We start from the raw sequence: 16,093 nt of genomic DNA on the forward strand, positions 1-16,093 counted from the left end.
TGCAGGTGCAGAGGGCCCAAACAAAACACACAAGAAGTGTGACCGTCTGTCAGAGACATCTTCTGACAGCACGAGTCACACTTCTTGAATCCCGATACCTTGGTATCTTTGGACATGATACCACAGGGTCGAGACAAAGAATCTAAACAAGAACACTAACACACTCAACAAAAAATTTAAATTAAGCTAACAAGGAAAAAGAAGACAGAAATTCCACACACTAAGGGGAAAACTATACCAACTACTGAAGGGAGGGTTAGGCCCGTCCACCTTAAGGGTGGAAAAAAGGGTAGGGAAAACTACAGAAAAGGGGTAGGGAAACTAGTCGCTACTCTGTAAACAGTAATTAAATAAACTGATGAGAAAAAAAACTGTAGATACAAAATTTTTAAATACGACCTGGAGCCGGTGAAAACGCAACCTTGTAGCTGAAGCGGCAAACGAGATCTAGGTATATGACGCCTAGCATTATGGGACATAGTATAGCCTCGAGCCGGTAAAAATAGCTCTCGAGCTTTAGTAATAGGCAGAGTCGGAGCAGAGGTTCGGCTCCGAACTCATCCAGCAAGAATGAAGGCGAGATTGACAACTTAACATCTATACTTACATGAAACAATGACAAAGTCTCAGTAAACTTGCATGTAGATACTAACATCTGTAGGATATATACAAGATACATATGCAGATACTAACATTTAACCCAAGGAGATCTTGGGCTAAGTTAATTAAAACTGAGAACATAATCCCTGGTATTGATCCCTAGAGGGAATTGGCATAGAAGGTATTGACACTAGAGGTATGAAGAATAAGCAACCCTAAAAGTTCTATAGCAAAGGTAGTTATTCAGCCCATCCCAAGAACAAATATTTTCAAGTGATGGAGCTCTAAAGGCAGACTACCTTGAAGACCTCTTATTAAGATGACAAAGAGGTGTTGCTGAAGTTTAGCACAGTTCAGCTGACAGCATGGACACTTCCACGGCCGGATGACTGGATGAGAGCAGATATCGGTATTTACATGAGGAGTTTTTAAATTTCAAGTTACTCCGACAACCATTCCACATATCAGCTGCCAGAGGCTGATGAGACTGCTGAGAGCTGGTCAAGGCCCCAGGGGGACCAAGGTCATATATGACTGAAGTGGATACCAGTAGTCTGTTAAGAGAGCTTTCTCAGGTTCAGACTTTCTATGTCCAGACATCCCAGGAAAGGATCATTATTATTTTTTTTTTTACTGCAAATGTCACTGCTATCTTGTTGGATTCATGTCCAGTATTTTGACCAAAGACTGAAGTGTTAGAGAGTGGAAACATGGATAAGTGCTTTTTAGGAGACCAGTCTCCATGTCACCGAGCCCTAGCTAATGGTACAGCTCACAAAGCATTTGCTTCAACCTTTCTCTTCAAGAGTTTCACATATTTTTACAAAAACAATACTAGAATTTTAACCTCTTCTACCTTTAAGAACAGTCTTGATTTATGTCATGCATTTATTTGTTTTATTTAACTGTTTTCTGTTGTTGCAATGCATTTATGCTCATTTCATTTTATTCAATGTATACTACAGGAAAGTCTTAAGGGACATTTACTGAAATGAACCAAATTTATTACACAACTCAAATGTGCTTCCTTTACTGCTTTGCTTTACAGTTAATTTAACCAGAGACTGTTGGGTTTTTCTGACCTCTGTGATACTTTAATACTCCTTTGTGTTTATTTTTAACTTTATTTAGTGCACCTTAACTACAGGTTTTAAGAATCATTCACTTGGTTCTATCGATTTCACTACCAACATAATGGTGTATTTCTTATTCTGTCACTGTTTCGTTTTACAACAAATTCTATTTGAGGCTGTTGCGTTTCAGACTGCTGTCAGAAAACTTTACACTTATTTAGCTCTGATTATGTTAACTACTAATTTTCATTTGGTTGTTACATCCGTTTTTTCCCCATTATCAAGCACACCACATCCTTGCCATTAACATTACTTTAGTGATAAAGTTCATTTTAACATAGCTATATACAGGTACCTGCTATTGGCATTACACTTCATTTTACCTAAACTATCCACACTTACACTTGGTCTTTGTAGACATTGACTGTGTAAGTACTGGAGTGGCCATACAAGTGGCTATTAGGGGCAGCTACTAGATCCATACTAGTCTGGGGTAGAGAGCTCTTGACTCACAGTATTCAGGGTCTCTATGGATCATCGAGGGGAGGTAGCAGGAACTCACTTCTCTTTCAGACCTTTTAAAGCTCTGCACTGTAATACTATGTGAGATCAGTATACAAGCAGACATCACTTCAGATTATTTGCATGATGCTGACCTTGCTTTTACAAGTTCATAGGCAAGTCTTAGGCTAGCTGCCCTTGAGGGCCATTTTTAAGTCTAGGCAATTCCCCTTTTCTGTACTCTAATTAACCTATCCCATTTAGTTAGACCTTTCTGGAGAAAGTGATTGATAAACGGATACGCACAGTAGTAGAATGTGAGATGAGCAGTTTCGATTCAGATCAGGATGCAGCACAACTGACCCGATGTTTGCATTGAGACGGATACTTGAGAAGCTAGAGATGAGGAGAGAGTCCAGCTGGGCATTCCTAGACTTGGAAAAAGCATATGACAAGGTCCCAAGAAAGCTGATCTGGGCAGTATTGCCATGGCGTGAAGTCCCAAAAACACTGGTAGAATTAGTGCAGGCTATGTACAAGGACCAAATGACCCAAGTACGAACAGTGTTCGGGCTCACAGACGGGTTCCTAGTGGGTGTGGGTGCATATTAGGGTTTAGCTCTGAGCCGACTGCTGTTCATACTGGTGATGGACTACATTAGCAAACAGGTTGGAAGGGAAGGATTAACAAAGCTGTTGTATGCAGAAGATGTGGCAGTACAGGCAAATTCTGAGCTAGAACTTCAGCAAAGGATAGGAAAATGTAATGCTCATCTGACGGCACATGGGATGAAACTAAGCACAGATAAGACTGTGGTAATGGCAGCAAATTGGGGAAATCAGAAGAAGCTGAGAATAGAGATATAAAGGAAGATAGTGGAACAGGTAAACAGCTTCAAGTGTCTGGGAGGAGTAGTTGACAAGAAGGGCAGTCTGAATGGAGAGGTCAAAACTAGAATCAGAGGGGCTGCAGCCAACTGGTATAGAATTATCAGGTGTAGTCTATGACAGAAGAATGACAAAGAAGCTGAAAAGTAAGGTGTACAACACAGTGGTGCGAACAGTACTATTGTACGGTACATTAACTTGGGCAGTAAAGGCAGAACAGTTGAAGAAGAAGCTAGAGGTGATGGAAATGAAGTGCCTGAGGAAAGTGACTGGATGCACACTGTGGGAAAGATGAAGAAATGAGGACACAGGAGAAGAAGCTGCTAAAGTGGCTCCAACTGCAGAAAAGATCAAACAGAACAGATTACGGTGGTTTGGACACGTAGAAAAGCAGAAGACAATCTGGTGAGGAAGATTTGGGACAGACAGGAGGAAGGTAAAAGGAAGCGAAGACGTCTAGCAAAGAGATGGATGGATTGTGTGAAAGAAGATCTGCGACAGTCAGGAATGAGCATTGAAGGAGGCAGGAGTGTGGTACTGAATCGAGAGAGTTGGCGACAGTTAACACGATACCTCGACCCCATGTAGAAAAATGGGAAAAGGGGGGCTGATGATGAAGATTTGGTTAGAGACTAGTCTTATCTATCTATCCCATGGTCGATAATTATTTATTACTCTTAATGAGAATTACTGGAATCATACCATAGATGATTTGAGAGGACCATGCATGGGATAAAGTACTTAGGAGTTATTCTATCCATTACTACTACAGGGGACAGTTCTGGGTTAAATTTTCTGCTTGCCATCCATAGATCCATGTTGCGCTTGAATATGGACAGGGGCGAGCACTGTTATGTGGATGTGGAAACAGTTCCAGAGCAGCGGTATCCTCTGCAAAATATACCTGTCCCTCCAAACCATTCTGATGATACTGCGGAAGAGGTTTAGATCCTTAGACAAGAGTACTTCTGATGCCATTTAACTTGCTGATGTACAGTAAATACAGCAGTACTGGGTTGCAGGATGCCTTGTATGTCAGACGTCACCTCAGTCTACAGGATACAGTATAGTGACAAGGCTATGAGTTGGTCTATGTAGGCCATATTGTTTAGGTCTTGTATCCTTTTAGTAAGGTATCTTTGTAAGTGTTCCAGTTGTTGCATCTGTCTGAACAGATAAATGCCAAACGAGGCATTATATTCAATGACCGGCCTAATGAGGAGTGAGTAAAGGAAGACAATGACATCCCTAGATCTAAACAATCTGTTTATAAGCTGTACAGTACAGAAGAACTTTCTTACAATGGATACAAGTCAGTCAAAAGTTAGGTCAATGTCTACACAAGTTCAAAAATACCAAACAACTGTCTGGGTCAACTCTTTGAGGCATACTGTTAATGTTTTTTTTTTCCCCTGGAAAAGATGACTTCCCAAAGGATACAATAATACATTTTTCTAGAATTAAGTTTAAGTCCATGAATTTGGCACTAATTTACTTGAGACAAACCTTTCTTGCAGGACAGCTAAATCACTTGGGGACTCAATGACTTCTCCTAGCTTTTGTAACCAAGAACTGGTGGAAAAAAAACTACAGTCCAAATCTAGCTGGTGAGAGTTCACCAGGACGCTCGGTTACACACTGCCCTAGGTCAGACAGGATTAGGTTACAGTCTGCAACAAGGTTGCAGTCTGCAGTAATGACAGATATGGGTCAACCAGGGTGGACACTAGACAGACCAAGATCTTTGAACAGCTTCTTGCTGCAGGAGCAAATTGTAGGTTTCTCCTTCTCATCTGCCATCCACTAGGGAGTGAAAGGACATTCCATTAGGAGTTCAACCATTTCCTCAATTACATCTTGTGACTAACTTATGGGTCAATGAAGAAAGTGTCTCTTGCCCATGGATGGGTTTGCTATGGTTATTACCTCTGCAACACACAAACCAGGACATAATTGGATCTGGTCAAACTCTGAATGTGGCAATCATGAACTTGGTGGTGGAAGGAGTTACACTGTCAGATCATTTCCTTGTGCACTTTGACCTTGACTACACTTGCCACTTTACAATCCCCCTGACCTAGAACCAAAGGCAGTTCACAATATTAATCATGTCAGTGTCTACCTTTTTTCTGATGTGCGCTTTCACCTCTTTTTGGAGAATGGTGCTAATTCAATGGATGTATTAGTGGAAGAGTACTCTATCCTGTAGACTGACATTCCATCTGTGTTGTCCATTTTCATTTATCCTCGACTTAATGGGATCAGTTATGAGCCTCAGAACCAACTCAGCCGTTACTACAGCTTGCAAAAGCCAAAAACTCTCGAGCACAACCCTTACCCACAATGCTCCTGTCCTAGTTACCTCAGATCGAGTTTGCTAAAAGACAGACAGAAAGAATAAACCCCAAAAGCCTTCACACAGACAATATTTGGGCCCATTTAACAATAATAATAATAATAATACGTGATATAGGTTCATAGGTTGGTACTGGGCTATCTGCCCGAAGGCATATATTAGCCCAGCCACGTTGTGCGGTATTCACCGCCCCTTCAGTAGTTCCCTAGACCCTTGTACTAGCAGCTAGTACCCTTGGCCCCTATCTAGTAGTGCTGTTGGTGTGATCCCCGGTATGAACTTTCTGTTACCCATCCACTCATCAAGGTTCCTCTTGAAGAGTGATAGTGAGGGGCTCTGTCTTATGTAGATCGGGACCCTGTTCCATAGTAAGGGAAGTCTCTGCGAAGGGAATCTATCCCTCCAGCATGTTCTATTCATTGTGTTGAGGTTTATATCCCTAGAGCGTGTAGATCGAGTAGATTTGGTTTTGCTAAGATGGAGCATGTTCAGCAATTCTGGGTTAGACATGGCTCTGTACGTTAGACAGAGATCGCCTCTGAGAAAGCGGTATGCAACAGAGAACAGTCTTATATGTGCCCATTATCCGTTCAACAAAAAAACGTCATGGGTCAGGGGAAGGTAGGAGGGGAGTCGAGAACAAATGAAAACAGACAATACAGATGGGACATAGTGAGTACATAACTTCTTTATCTGATGAGGTCAATTCTCACTTCATCCTTGACATATGAGTCAGCGTCCTCAGCTACCTTTGACCTTGGGTGAACTCAAGGATTATTATTCCTGAGCACCACAGAACCGAATGACAATTTCCCAGGAGACAAGATCCAATTTGCAATGAGGAATAAAAGTATAAGGGGAAGCCCAAGTTGCTGCTGCGCAGATATCATCCACAGAAGCTCTAGACTGAAAATACTGCTGAAGTAGCTACAGCTCTTGCAGATTGTGCCTTTAAAGGTCTAGGCAACTTAATTTTCATTTTATTGTAGATAAAAGAAATACATTATTTGAGTCATCTAGCTAGTATCACTTTGCTGATTATTTGGCCAAGTCTCGTAGATGAAAATGACAAACTGTCAGAGATTTTCTGAAATTCTTGGTTCTGTGTAGATAGAAACAGGTCTGTCAACATTCAATAAATGTAAGCAGTATTCATCTTTGTTAGTAAAACTAAGAACAAAAATACTGGCAAATTAATGGTCTATTGGTCTCTGGCGCCAACTTGGGCAAGGAAGGAAGGATTGGTTCTCAGTGAAACTGTATCTTTATGGAAAATCAGAAAAAGAGGTTTTACATGATAAAGCTTGTATTTCTGAAATCCTTCTGGCTGAAGTTATTGCCACTAAAATATGGTTTTCCAGGAAAAAAATTTCAGCTCGAATTCAGCTGAACGTTGGCTTGTAGCACTAAACTGAGATCCCAAGGTGAAGTGGGATCTTTGTAAGGGTGTTTTTCTCCTTTTAAGGCAGCCTTGCAGAGCTTATAAAAAGCCAAAGAGGATTCTTTAAAGCCATTATGGAAATCTGAAATAGTTAACTGAATTTCTACAGTAGTCTGGTAAGCACCTGCTTTAAAAAGTGAAGCAAAAAATTCTAGAATTTTATCAACGGGTGCTGAAAAAGGGTCAATATTATCATCACGAGCCAAAAAGGTAAAACTCCTCCATTTACTAGCAGTTTACAGGCAGCTGGCTTGTGACAGGCTAAGAGTACATGACGTACCGGGGAAGAGGGTGAGGGATGCTTGGCTATTAATGGAACTAGAGAAACCAAGCTGTCAGCTGGAGGTTCACAAGGCTTGGAAGGCTCAATCCCTCTGAAAAAGATAGAAGGCCTGGAGCTGGGTCCAGAATCCAAGGTTGTTGAATCAGAAAAGGCAACCATATTTGTCAAGGCCAATAAAGGTACAATGAGGGTTTATTTTGCTCTTCAACCGGATTGCTTTCTATAGGAATTTCGGGATTAGAGGAAATGGGGGAAAGGCATATAGCAGTCCAGAGGGCCCAAGTGTGGAGAAGAGGATCTCTCGGTGACTCCTCCAGAGGGGAGATCATTGCAAAGTAGTTGCTGCACTTGTCCAGAGGAGAGGCAAATAGGTCGCAGGAAGGCTGGCCACAATGACGGAAAATCCTTTCCATGACTTTTGGACCGAGACACCACTCATGACGTAGGAGAATACACCTGCTTAGTTTGTCTGCTATCACACTGGATCTCCCTGGAATGTGGGTTGCTATTAGAAAGCAGTTGAAAGAGATTGACCACTGCTACACTCACAGCTTCCAGACAAAGGGGGTAGGAGTTTACTCCCTGATGTACGAAACTACTGACATATTGTCCATTTGACTCAACTGCTCCTGAAGGAAGAGGAGTCTGAAAGGTCTGCAACACTAAAAGCACTTCTCTTAGCTCCAGTACACTGACATGCAAGGTGACCTTTGTGGGGACCACGTGCCTTGGGCAGTCTTGCCCCGATAATGCCACACCATCTGGGAGCCATCCGTGGTCACTATGGTCAGAGTTGTGATGGAACAAACGGACGGCCTAGCATAATGTCTTTGGAATGCATCCACCAAGCTAAACCTTTTCTGCAAAGACTGGTGATCAAAATCAGGTCAGACATGAGTTGGTGCAACACTGACCACTGAGACGCTAGCAACCACTGTAGTATCCTCATGTGGTGCCTTGCTAAGTGAACAAGAGTTATAGCTGCAGTCACAGAACTCAGTGCCTGAAGGACTAGAAGAGTGGTTACTTCACTGTTGCCGATTGGCTTCTGTACCTGAATTCTGATTTTCTGTAATTTGAGAGGGGGGAGAGAATCTATGGAAACGTGAGTATTCAGAAGAGCTCTAGGGAACTCTAAATTCTGAGTTGGGGTCAATTTTGACTTTTTTACAGTTATTCCTAGATAATGGCAAACGTGAAGTACATGGTCGCTTGCTTCTATCAACTGATGTCTGGCTGGAATGGTAATGAGCCAATCGTCTAAGTACGGAAACACTCAGAATCCCTGCAGTCTCAGATGAGCTGCTGCTACTACTGCCAAATACTTGGTGAACACCCTGGGAGCTGTGGTGAGACCAAAGGGCGGAACTCTGAATTGAAAATGATAGGCTAACAGCTGGAAGTGGAGGAATCTTCTAGATAGTTTGTCCATCTTTATATGGCATGACACATCCTTAAAATCTACTGAGCACATCCAATCACCTTTTCCCAAAAATGGAAAAATGGACTGTACCATGACCATCCGGAATTTGGTCTGACAAACTGATTTGCTCAGTAAGCTTAGATCCAAAATTTGTCTCCATTCCCCTGCCTTTTCTGGCACTAAAAAGAATCTTGGATAAATTCCGGACTCTCTCTGGTCTGAATGGACTTGACTCCCAGCAGTTTTTGAATTTCTAGAACTGCTTGTTCCCTCTGACTGGGTGTAACATCAGGGATTTTCTTTTCATGCAGGAAGAGGAAGGGAAAAGGGAATTGTATAGCCTATGGATATAATCTTCTGCACCCAAGCATCCAAAGTTATTTGTAGCCAGGCATTTCTGTGCAGGGATGGATCCCCCGAATGCATCCAGAGGAAAACAATCAGGCCTCCTTTTCAAGAGCACTGCCAGGATTTAACAGATAAAAAAATCCCTGAAACCCTGATTTTGTGGGCCACCTCAGCCATGTAGGCGGCATCTTCCATTAAAGTTCCACCCTTCAGCCCACAGGGGGAACTACCTCCATGTGTCCTAAAAAGGCCCTTGGGACTTTCTGAACCACATTTTTCCACTGCTTCTCTGATTTCTAGAGAAAGGTCATTGAAGAGTGGAAAAAAGTATGCCCACCGCAGAAAGGGTCTTTCCATCCTTCTCACACCTGGATAAAGCTGCTCAAATTTTTGGGCCAAACAAGGACAATTTGTCAAAGAGTGCATTGACAAATGAAGACTTAAATGAATTAGCAAAGTCACATAGGTACATCCAGCTGTCTCTCCTAGTGGCAACACCTAAACCAGCTGCTCTGGTGGTCCCTTCAGTTGCATGAATGATGAGCCTCATGGATGAATTGAACACAGACTCCAGGGTAGCCAACTGGAAAGCCACATTTTCTTAGATGTCCTCAGAAACGGTTCCTGTGAGGGTATCCAATAACTCCTTGACTAGATCCCTCTGAAATATGGTGAAGTGTGCCAAAAAATTCAAGGACCTTAAAGTAATGGTCAATGAAGCAGAGAACCACTTCACAAACCTATCCATCACCAGAGGCTCCTTGTTGGGTGGATGGACAGAGGAACTCTCTTGACCAGTTCCTTCTTTGCAGCTGCCGCCACGACAATGGCAACGGCTTTATCCCAGACCAGTTTGTCTTCAGGGATGGACATAACTTTGTCAAGTCTACTGGGGACAGGTTCAATACTGTCAGGGGGTCTTCCACACCTGCTGAGAGATCAACTGAATGAGCTTGTCAGTGGGTGGAGTCACTCAAGAGGTAGAGGGTTGCGTGCTGAAGGGTTGCATGTACACCAACTACTCAGAAGAGGGATTTTGGGACTTCAAGTCACCCCTCTGTTTAAATATTTCCAGGATGTCTCCAAAGGAAATATCAGGGGGGTTACCTTGGGAATCCCTCACGTTCATCAAAATCACTGTCTTTGGTGATAGATTCCTCTGGGGAATCCAAGTGCTTCCTCTTTCACTTTTTCTTCTTAGGGATCTCCTCAGTTGGGTTATCTGGCAAGGTATCAGAAGAAGAGAACTGTTATTCGAGACTCCTGTGGTCTTGGCACTCACTGACTCAGTAGCAGTGCAGGTTGAATATCTGGGCGTGAGGAGGAAAGGGACACTAGCTCTGAAGTGGAAGGTCACGACTGTTTGAGTGCGGCAGTCAGAGCTCCCTATGGCTTTGGAAGCTAGCCCCCCCCCCCCGAAGATGGAAGGGAACCCCTAACTGAGGAATACTGCCTCAGAACCACGGCCTCTCCCCGCGATGAGAAGACATCCTCTGAGACTGGAGCCAAACTGAAACGTGCCAAAGCCCCAAGGTGCAAAGTTAGTTCCAAAAAAATGGGTGTCAACTCACTCCCCCTAGGAGCTGGCAGGACATATTCGACCCCGAGAAGCCTCCGAATCAGACAGTACCGAAGACCTCCAAAAATAGGATAGGAATATCTCCAGAACAGATGCAGTCAGAGATGGACAGTTTGGAACCAAGAACTCCAATGCTTCCGAAGAAGTCAAAGGAGGAAAACCTGGAGGGGTAAAGGAAGAATAGTCTCCCATACCCAAGGGGGCTACGGCTGAAGAGGTACCAGCAACCCTCTCGCCCAGAGTATCTTATTCACCCAGCATTTCCATATCATCTTCAGTTAAGCTCTTGGTGAAATGGATCAAAAAGGAGGGCGGCATTTTTGGTCTTTCCAAAAAGGGCGAAGATGGCCTTCCTGCAACAAGATCGATAGACGGTGAATATCATCATTGGAAGATGTATAACAGATGTCTCATCAGTTTGTTTACCTCAATATTGATAACAGAAAATATCTCTGCCCCAAACGTTTTGGTGTTGAAAAATCTAAGTGCTCCTGCATCAAAATGCTTGATGCCAAAGACACTATCCAACCTGATAAACTCGGTTCTGTATGTCCTTTCATGACCGAAGTTTTAGTACAGGATTCAGTCGGTACCAAGGGTTCTAAAGGACCCAAAGACTTAGCCTTTTATGGAGGATGGTGCCGCCGGAGTGGAAGGCACTGATAGGCTTCTCTTTTTTGGTTTTTCCATAACTATGGAAGATGAAGATGAGGAAGGAGAAACATCAGTCTTACTCCGAACTTTGTTAGCACCGAAAAAGGCCTCACTGAAGGCTGATGGAAGCATTCCCTTCAAAATAAGTTTGTCTTCCACTAGTGCCCTATGACAAACCGTGGGAAATAAAGCAGTCCTCTTGAAGGTGAACACGACCTAGACAATAAAAACACAGCGAATGTGTGCGTGACACAGGAATTTTGGGCCCGCATTTCTGACACCCTTTGAAGCCAGTGGAGGAGGAGAGGGTAAATTTAAAAGTGTGAGAAAGAAGTGGGTAGGTAAATGACTAAAGATGAGAGAAAGCAGCAGAAACTCTTTCAAACTTATCTCAAAAGTAATGGCGAGTGCTTCTGCCATGAAAAGTGGTAAACGAGATCTGAGGTAACTAGGAGAGGAGCACTGTGGGTAAGAGTTTAGCTTTAGAGTTTTTGGCTTTTGCGAGCTGTAGTAATGACAGAGTCAGTTCCAAGGCTCGGAACCAAACCCATATGTAGAGGATAAAAGAAAATGGACAACACAGATGAAACATTATGGTGAGTACATAACTCTCTCTCAGATTATGGACTCCTTGAGCCCATGAAATGTCTGCCTAACCTCTACAAAGAGATGTGAACCTTGATCACTCATTGGTAGATTTGTAGAGCTGGGCGCAACTTGGTTCGTTGTTTGCAACAAGCTGGATCACACATTGACAAGACTGAGCCTGTTCAACATTATCCCACCTATGAAGTAAAGTATTGGGCATACAAAGCAACTTAACAAATGCAGAAACATCTATTCTAGGAAGAAAACTGAAGCAAACTGCTGAAAATCCATTTAGCTATAATGAACTAAATCTAATAATTTTTAAATTTTACTTCTAGTTAACTGTTTTTACTAATATATGGATATTACTGGCTTATACCAATGTTATTTTGAATCTTATGCAAGATTACGGCCTGCTCTTAAAATGTGTCTAAAATTCAGCCAAGAACATGAAATGACCTTATTAGATTTTTTTATTTTAGCTTTTAACTTCTGGTCATGGTTATTTATTTTTGAACTTCTATTTGTGTTGTCATTTATCTTTTTAAGTGTTGCGACTGTATTTTTGGGGAAAAAATTAACTTAAAAAAAGATTTCAGCTAAAATCCATAACTATAACAAGAAACAGAGCATTCACGTCTGTAATGCTGATAATTTCTCTTCCTGATTCTGTACTCTTATTTCAGATTCTAAGTGGCCTCTGCCTGAAGGTCTTTGCCCTATTTGGATATTTCTTGATGTTCTATTTTCAACGGCTTCCATCATGCATTTGTGTGCCATTTCACTTGACCGTTATATTGCCATCAAAAGGCCCATCCAACATAACCAGTTTAACTCCAGGACTAAAGCACTCATCAAGATAACTGTGGTCTGGCTTATTTCTATAGGTAAACATTTATTTATTTTTTTTTTGTCATTTTGTGTGCATATGTGCGCACACAAGTATTTTTATATACACAAGTTTTTTTTTTTTTTAATCCTGATTTTACAACTTCTCTACATGGACAGTGGAACATATAATGAGCATATAGGGTTGAGCTCCACGATTATCCAGACTGCTTGCTTTTGATTACACAGGGGACAAGACACAATGAGCCACCAATGGTATCTCAGCCATGCAAGGTGAAGGGTCAATGTGAATGTCATCTCTGTCTTAGTTTAAATGTATGTGCTCTATTACATGCAAGAAGGAAGATAGGTGTGTGTGTGTGTTGTTACCAGACTGTTAAGGAATGCACTGCACTCCAACTCAGTACACTCAGCTCAGCATCTCAGACTACCAGCATCTCCTGTGCCTGGTGTCTTAAGACACCAGGAAGTAGGCACAACTGGCTCAGTGGGGGGTTACAGGCTTCACTGCTTCAGTGACATAAGGCCAAAAAGTACTAAAAAATTACTACAAAGGGAAGTCAGAAACTTGGCAAGCAACTGCATTAAGAACAGTGTCTGACATGTCACTACCAAGTATGGGAAAACAGAATGTGTAGTCTTTCATGCACATTTGGCATCAATAATGCTTTTAGTAATTAATTAAATGCTATTTTTCCTGTAAAGAAACAAAACACAGGGTTAACTAGCCAGTGACTAGACCTGATGGTGATTCAATACATGTGATAAATCTAGGACTATGTGGCACCATAATAAAACTGAAAAAGAAATTCAGATAAGTACAGTAATTGCAGAATCACTGTACAGCATTTAATGTAGACCATAAAGGAAAAAGGTGATGACTACAAATCTATCAAACTTTTACTTGGACTCATGTAACATCGGTCTTTCCTTCAGAACATTTCACTTAGGTTCTCCCACCAGAAATGGTACTGCTTCAATCCTTTTTTCTTAACAATTATTTGAAAATATGCTATCCTCCCCCAAAAAAAACAGTACCATGACAATGTCTGCATGCCCATAAACTAGACAAGCAGCATCCCCTTCCTCCCACAGTTTTTACATGTTACAGGGTTAAAAATGCTCATGGACAAGGAAAAAAATACAGCCACTCGAGGAAAACTGTTGGAAAATCTATATAGCAATGCTAAGTTAATACTAGCTTGCCTAGTTTGAATCTAGACAGATGCAAACTAGAAGCAGACCTCTCCTTCCGAAGGTATGGCAGGCAAATCATAAATGTGCTTAAAGATACTGCTCTTACTCTGTTGATAAAATTGGTAACTACATGTCCATACTACATTTAAATGTATTCTCACTCAGCAGGTAGCTACTACTGTGAAGGATTTCCCCATCAGAAAACTGCTCAGTGGAGAACAAAACAACATGATCCCCCACTCCTGAAAACCCTGGATGGAACCAAATTGTGACTGGAATTCAAAAAAATAGCTTGGGCACAAACAGCTGGACAGGGGAGAATGAGAGTAAACTTGCTCTGGTCGCCCATGTTGGTGGGTGGGGATGATGGCAGTCGCAGTAGGCCTGTTTGCTTCCATGCAAGTAAAGGATAACCCGCAACTAGTGGTTGAAGGACTGAGAAATGCAAATTGGCAATCCCAAGCCAGTGAAAGCAGCCCTAAGAGCTGGGTGCATGGGAGCGCACACATCAGAAGTAGGCCATAGGATGTCCCCATGATGACGTTAGTATCCAAGTCAGGAACCATGAACAGGACAAAGGCCAAAACAGAAAACACCCCTGAAAACTATCTGTATGATGATTACACCATGGACTGCTCTCACTCTACCGATGGGGAATGAATAGGCATTGGTAGCCACTCAATGATATGTAGGCACGGGAACCAAAGAAAGGCAAGTTCTCAGTGACTGTGCTGTATTTATACAACCATGTGTGTGTGTAGAATGCTCCAACATTCATGTGTAGAATGAATAAAAATGTACAAAGGGGAACAGCACTGATAATGTCACAAATCTTGTGACACAACTGACAAGTGCCTCTTGCCAATCAGTCTACCTGCCTACTTCACTAACAGAAAATAAAATTTGCACAAGACTTTTCCCTCAAGAGAAGGGTATGCTATCTAACCAGGAAGCTCCAGAAGTTCAGTTTAAGACAGCATAACCTTTCAACCAGTATCACTGCATAGAGGAGATACAGCCTAAGCAGCCTATGTTTAACTAACTGCACAGGTTTATAGGTGTGTACTAGGCTAACAGCATGGAACCTTTACACGCCTAGCCCACAAAAATTGCCCAGGCACAGGTCCTGGAGAAATGGGGCAGTGGATGACTGTTGTGAGTAACTGACACCAGATCCCTCATCCCAGAGGAAAGGAAGGCTGCTAGGCTCGTGGCAATGGTGATACACAGTGAAAGGTGTGGGTTTACTACGTGCCTGCCTAGCGAGGTTGTGTTGGCTCATGTGGTGTCAGGCAGGGAACTACCTGCTGAGCCAAGAGGAAAAGTTGTGGTACGGGGGAGCATGCACACCATTTAATTTCACCTTCACCTAACAGATGCAGTAAGTATAGAAACATCACAGTGGGGACAAGGGCAGGCTTCTCTCTACCACACAATTTTTGCTGACAGGTCATTGGGGTTTCCTGGGCATGAAAAAATGGGTTGAGCTCTCTTCCTAGCCTGAAGATGACTAGGTCCTACCACCCTTGGAACAAATGAGCAGATTAAATTAAAGTATGGTGAGCCATCAAGCAGAGTCCTGCGGCACGGAGGAGGGGAGGAGAACAAAACATTAATAATTAAGAATATTTTAAAGAAAAATGTGTGAAATTTCCTACTTTGCATTTCTAGGCTCAGTACAATTTAACCCGTCTGCCAGGAAACTTGGTACTAACAAATGACAGGTTGTCAGACCGGTCTGTCCACTGCTCAATGACAAGCTCCTACCATTTATCTATATGTGCATATAAAACCAAACAACCTCGGTTTGCCAAGGTGAAATGCCATGATCATGTTGCTATACTAACAGACAGTAACCTTCCGAATGAATCCTCTGAAGCTTTGAACACCTTGCAAAATTACCTGAGCCACAGCAACAGTTCAAACAGTTCAAACAGATCAAAACCACTAGGGCAGTAAATTTTAAAAGTTGACCCCAAAGCCAGCTTGGTGATAGCAAGCATGTAGGACTGAACCATGGAATCCCTTGCTACAGGAACTTTTTGGGTGTAAAATTAAGTAGTAAGGCATTAGTTCTCCTGCCTAAAAAAACAGATCTACAGCGAAAAAGAAGTCTAGCATGCTTAGTGCATGTTGGCTCACTGCTATACAAGAAGTCAACAAACTGTCATGCAGTTTTGACAGAGTTCTACTGAATTACAGTGAATTAAAGTGAAGATTCCATAAAAACACACAAAGTTCTCTACTTACTGGGACAGGCGCTGAAGTGAAAGCTTGAAAAGCAGCAACAGAGGAGTAAGGACATAAAAGCAT

At 42.3% G+C, this 16,093-nt stretch overlaps 2 protein-coding genes across 2 annotated transcripts in view; one reads left to right on the plus strand and one right to left on the minus strand.

Moving 5' to 3' along the window:
• Positions 1-16,093, minus strand: part of PSMD1 (proteasome 26S subunit, non-ATPase 1) — a 2,664,479-nt gene that overhangs the window by 1,108,774 nt on the left and 1,539,612 nt on the right. The window lies entirely within an intron of this gene.
• The window catches only part of HTR2B (5-hydroxytryptamine receptor 2B), a 136,512-nt gene that overhangs the window by 91,666 nt on the left and 28,753 nt on the right, over positions 1-16,093 (plus strand). The window contains exon 2 of the mRNA XM_044070689.1: positions 12,421-12,621. Coding sequence (XP_043926624.1) covers positions 12,421-12,621 — 201 coding nt within the window. The remainder of the gene's footprint in view (positions 1-12,420; positions 12,622-16,093) is intronic.

The sequence above is a fragment of the Protopterus annectens genome, chromosome 4.part1 (genome assembly GCF_019279795.1).
Source record: "Protopterus annectens isolate FY-2018-M chromosome 4.part1, PAN1.0, whole genome shotgun sequence".
NCBI classification, from domain to species: domain Eukaryota; kingdom Metazoa; phylum Chordata; order Ceratodontiformes; family Protopteridae; genus Protopterus; species Protopterus annectens.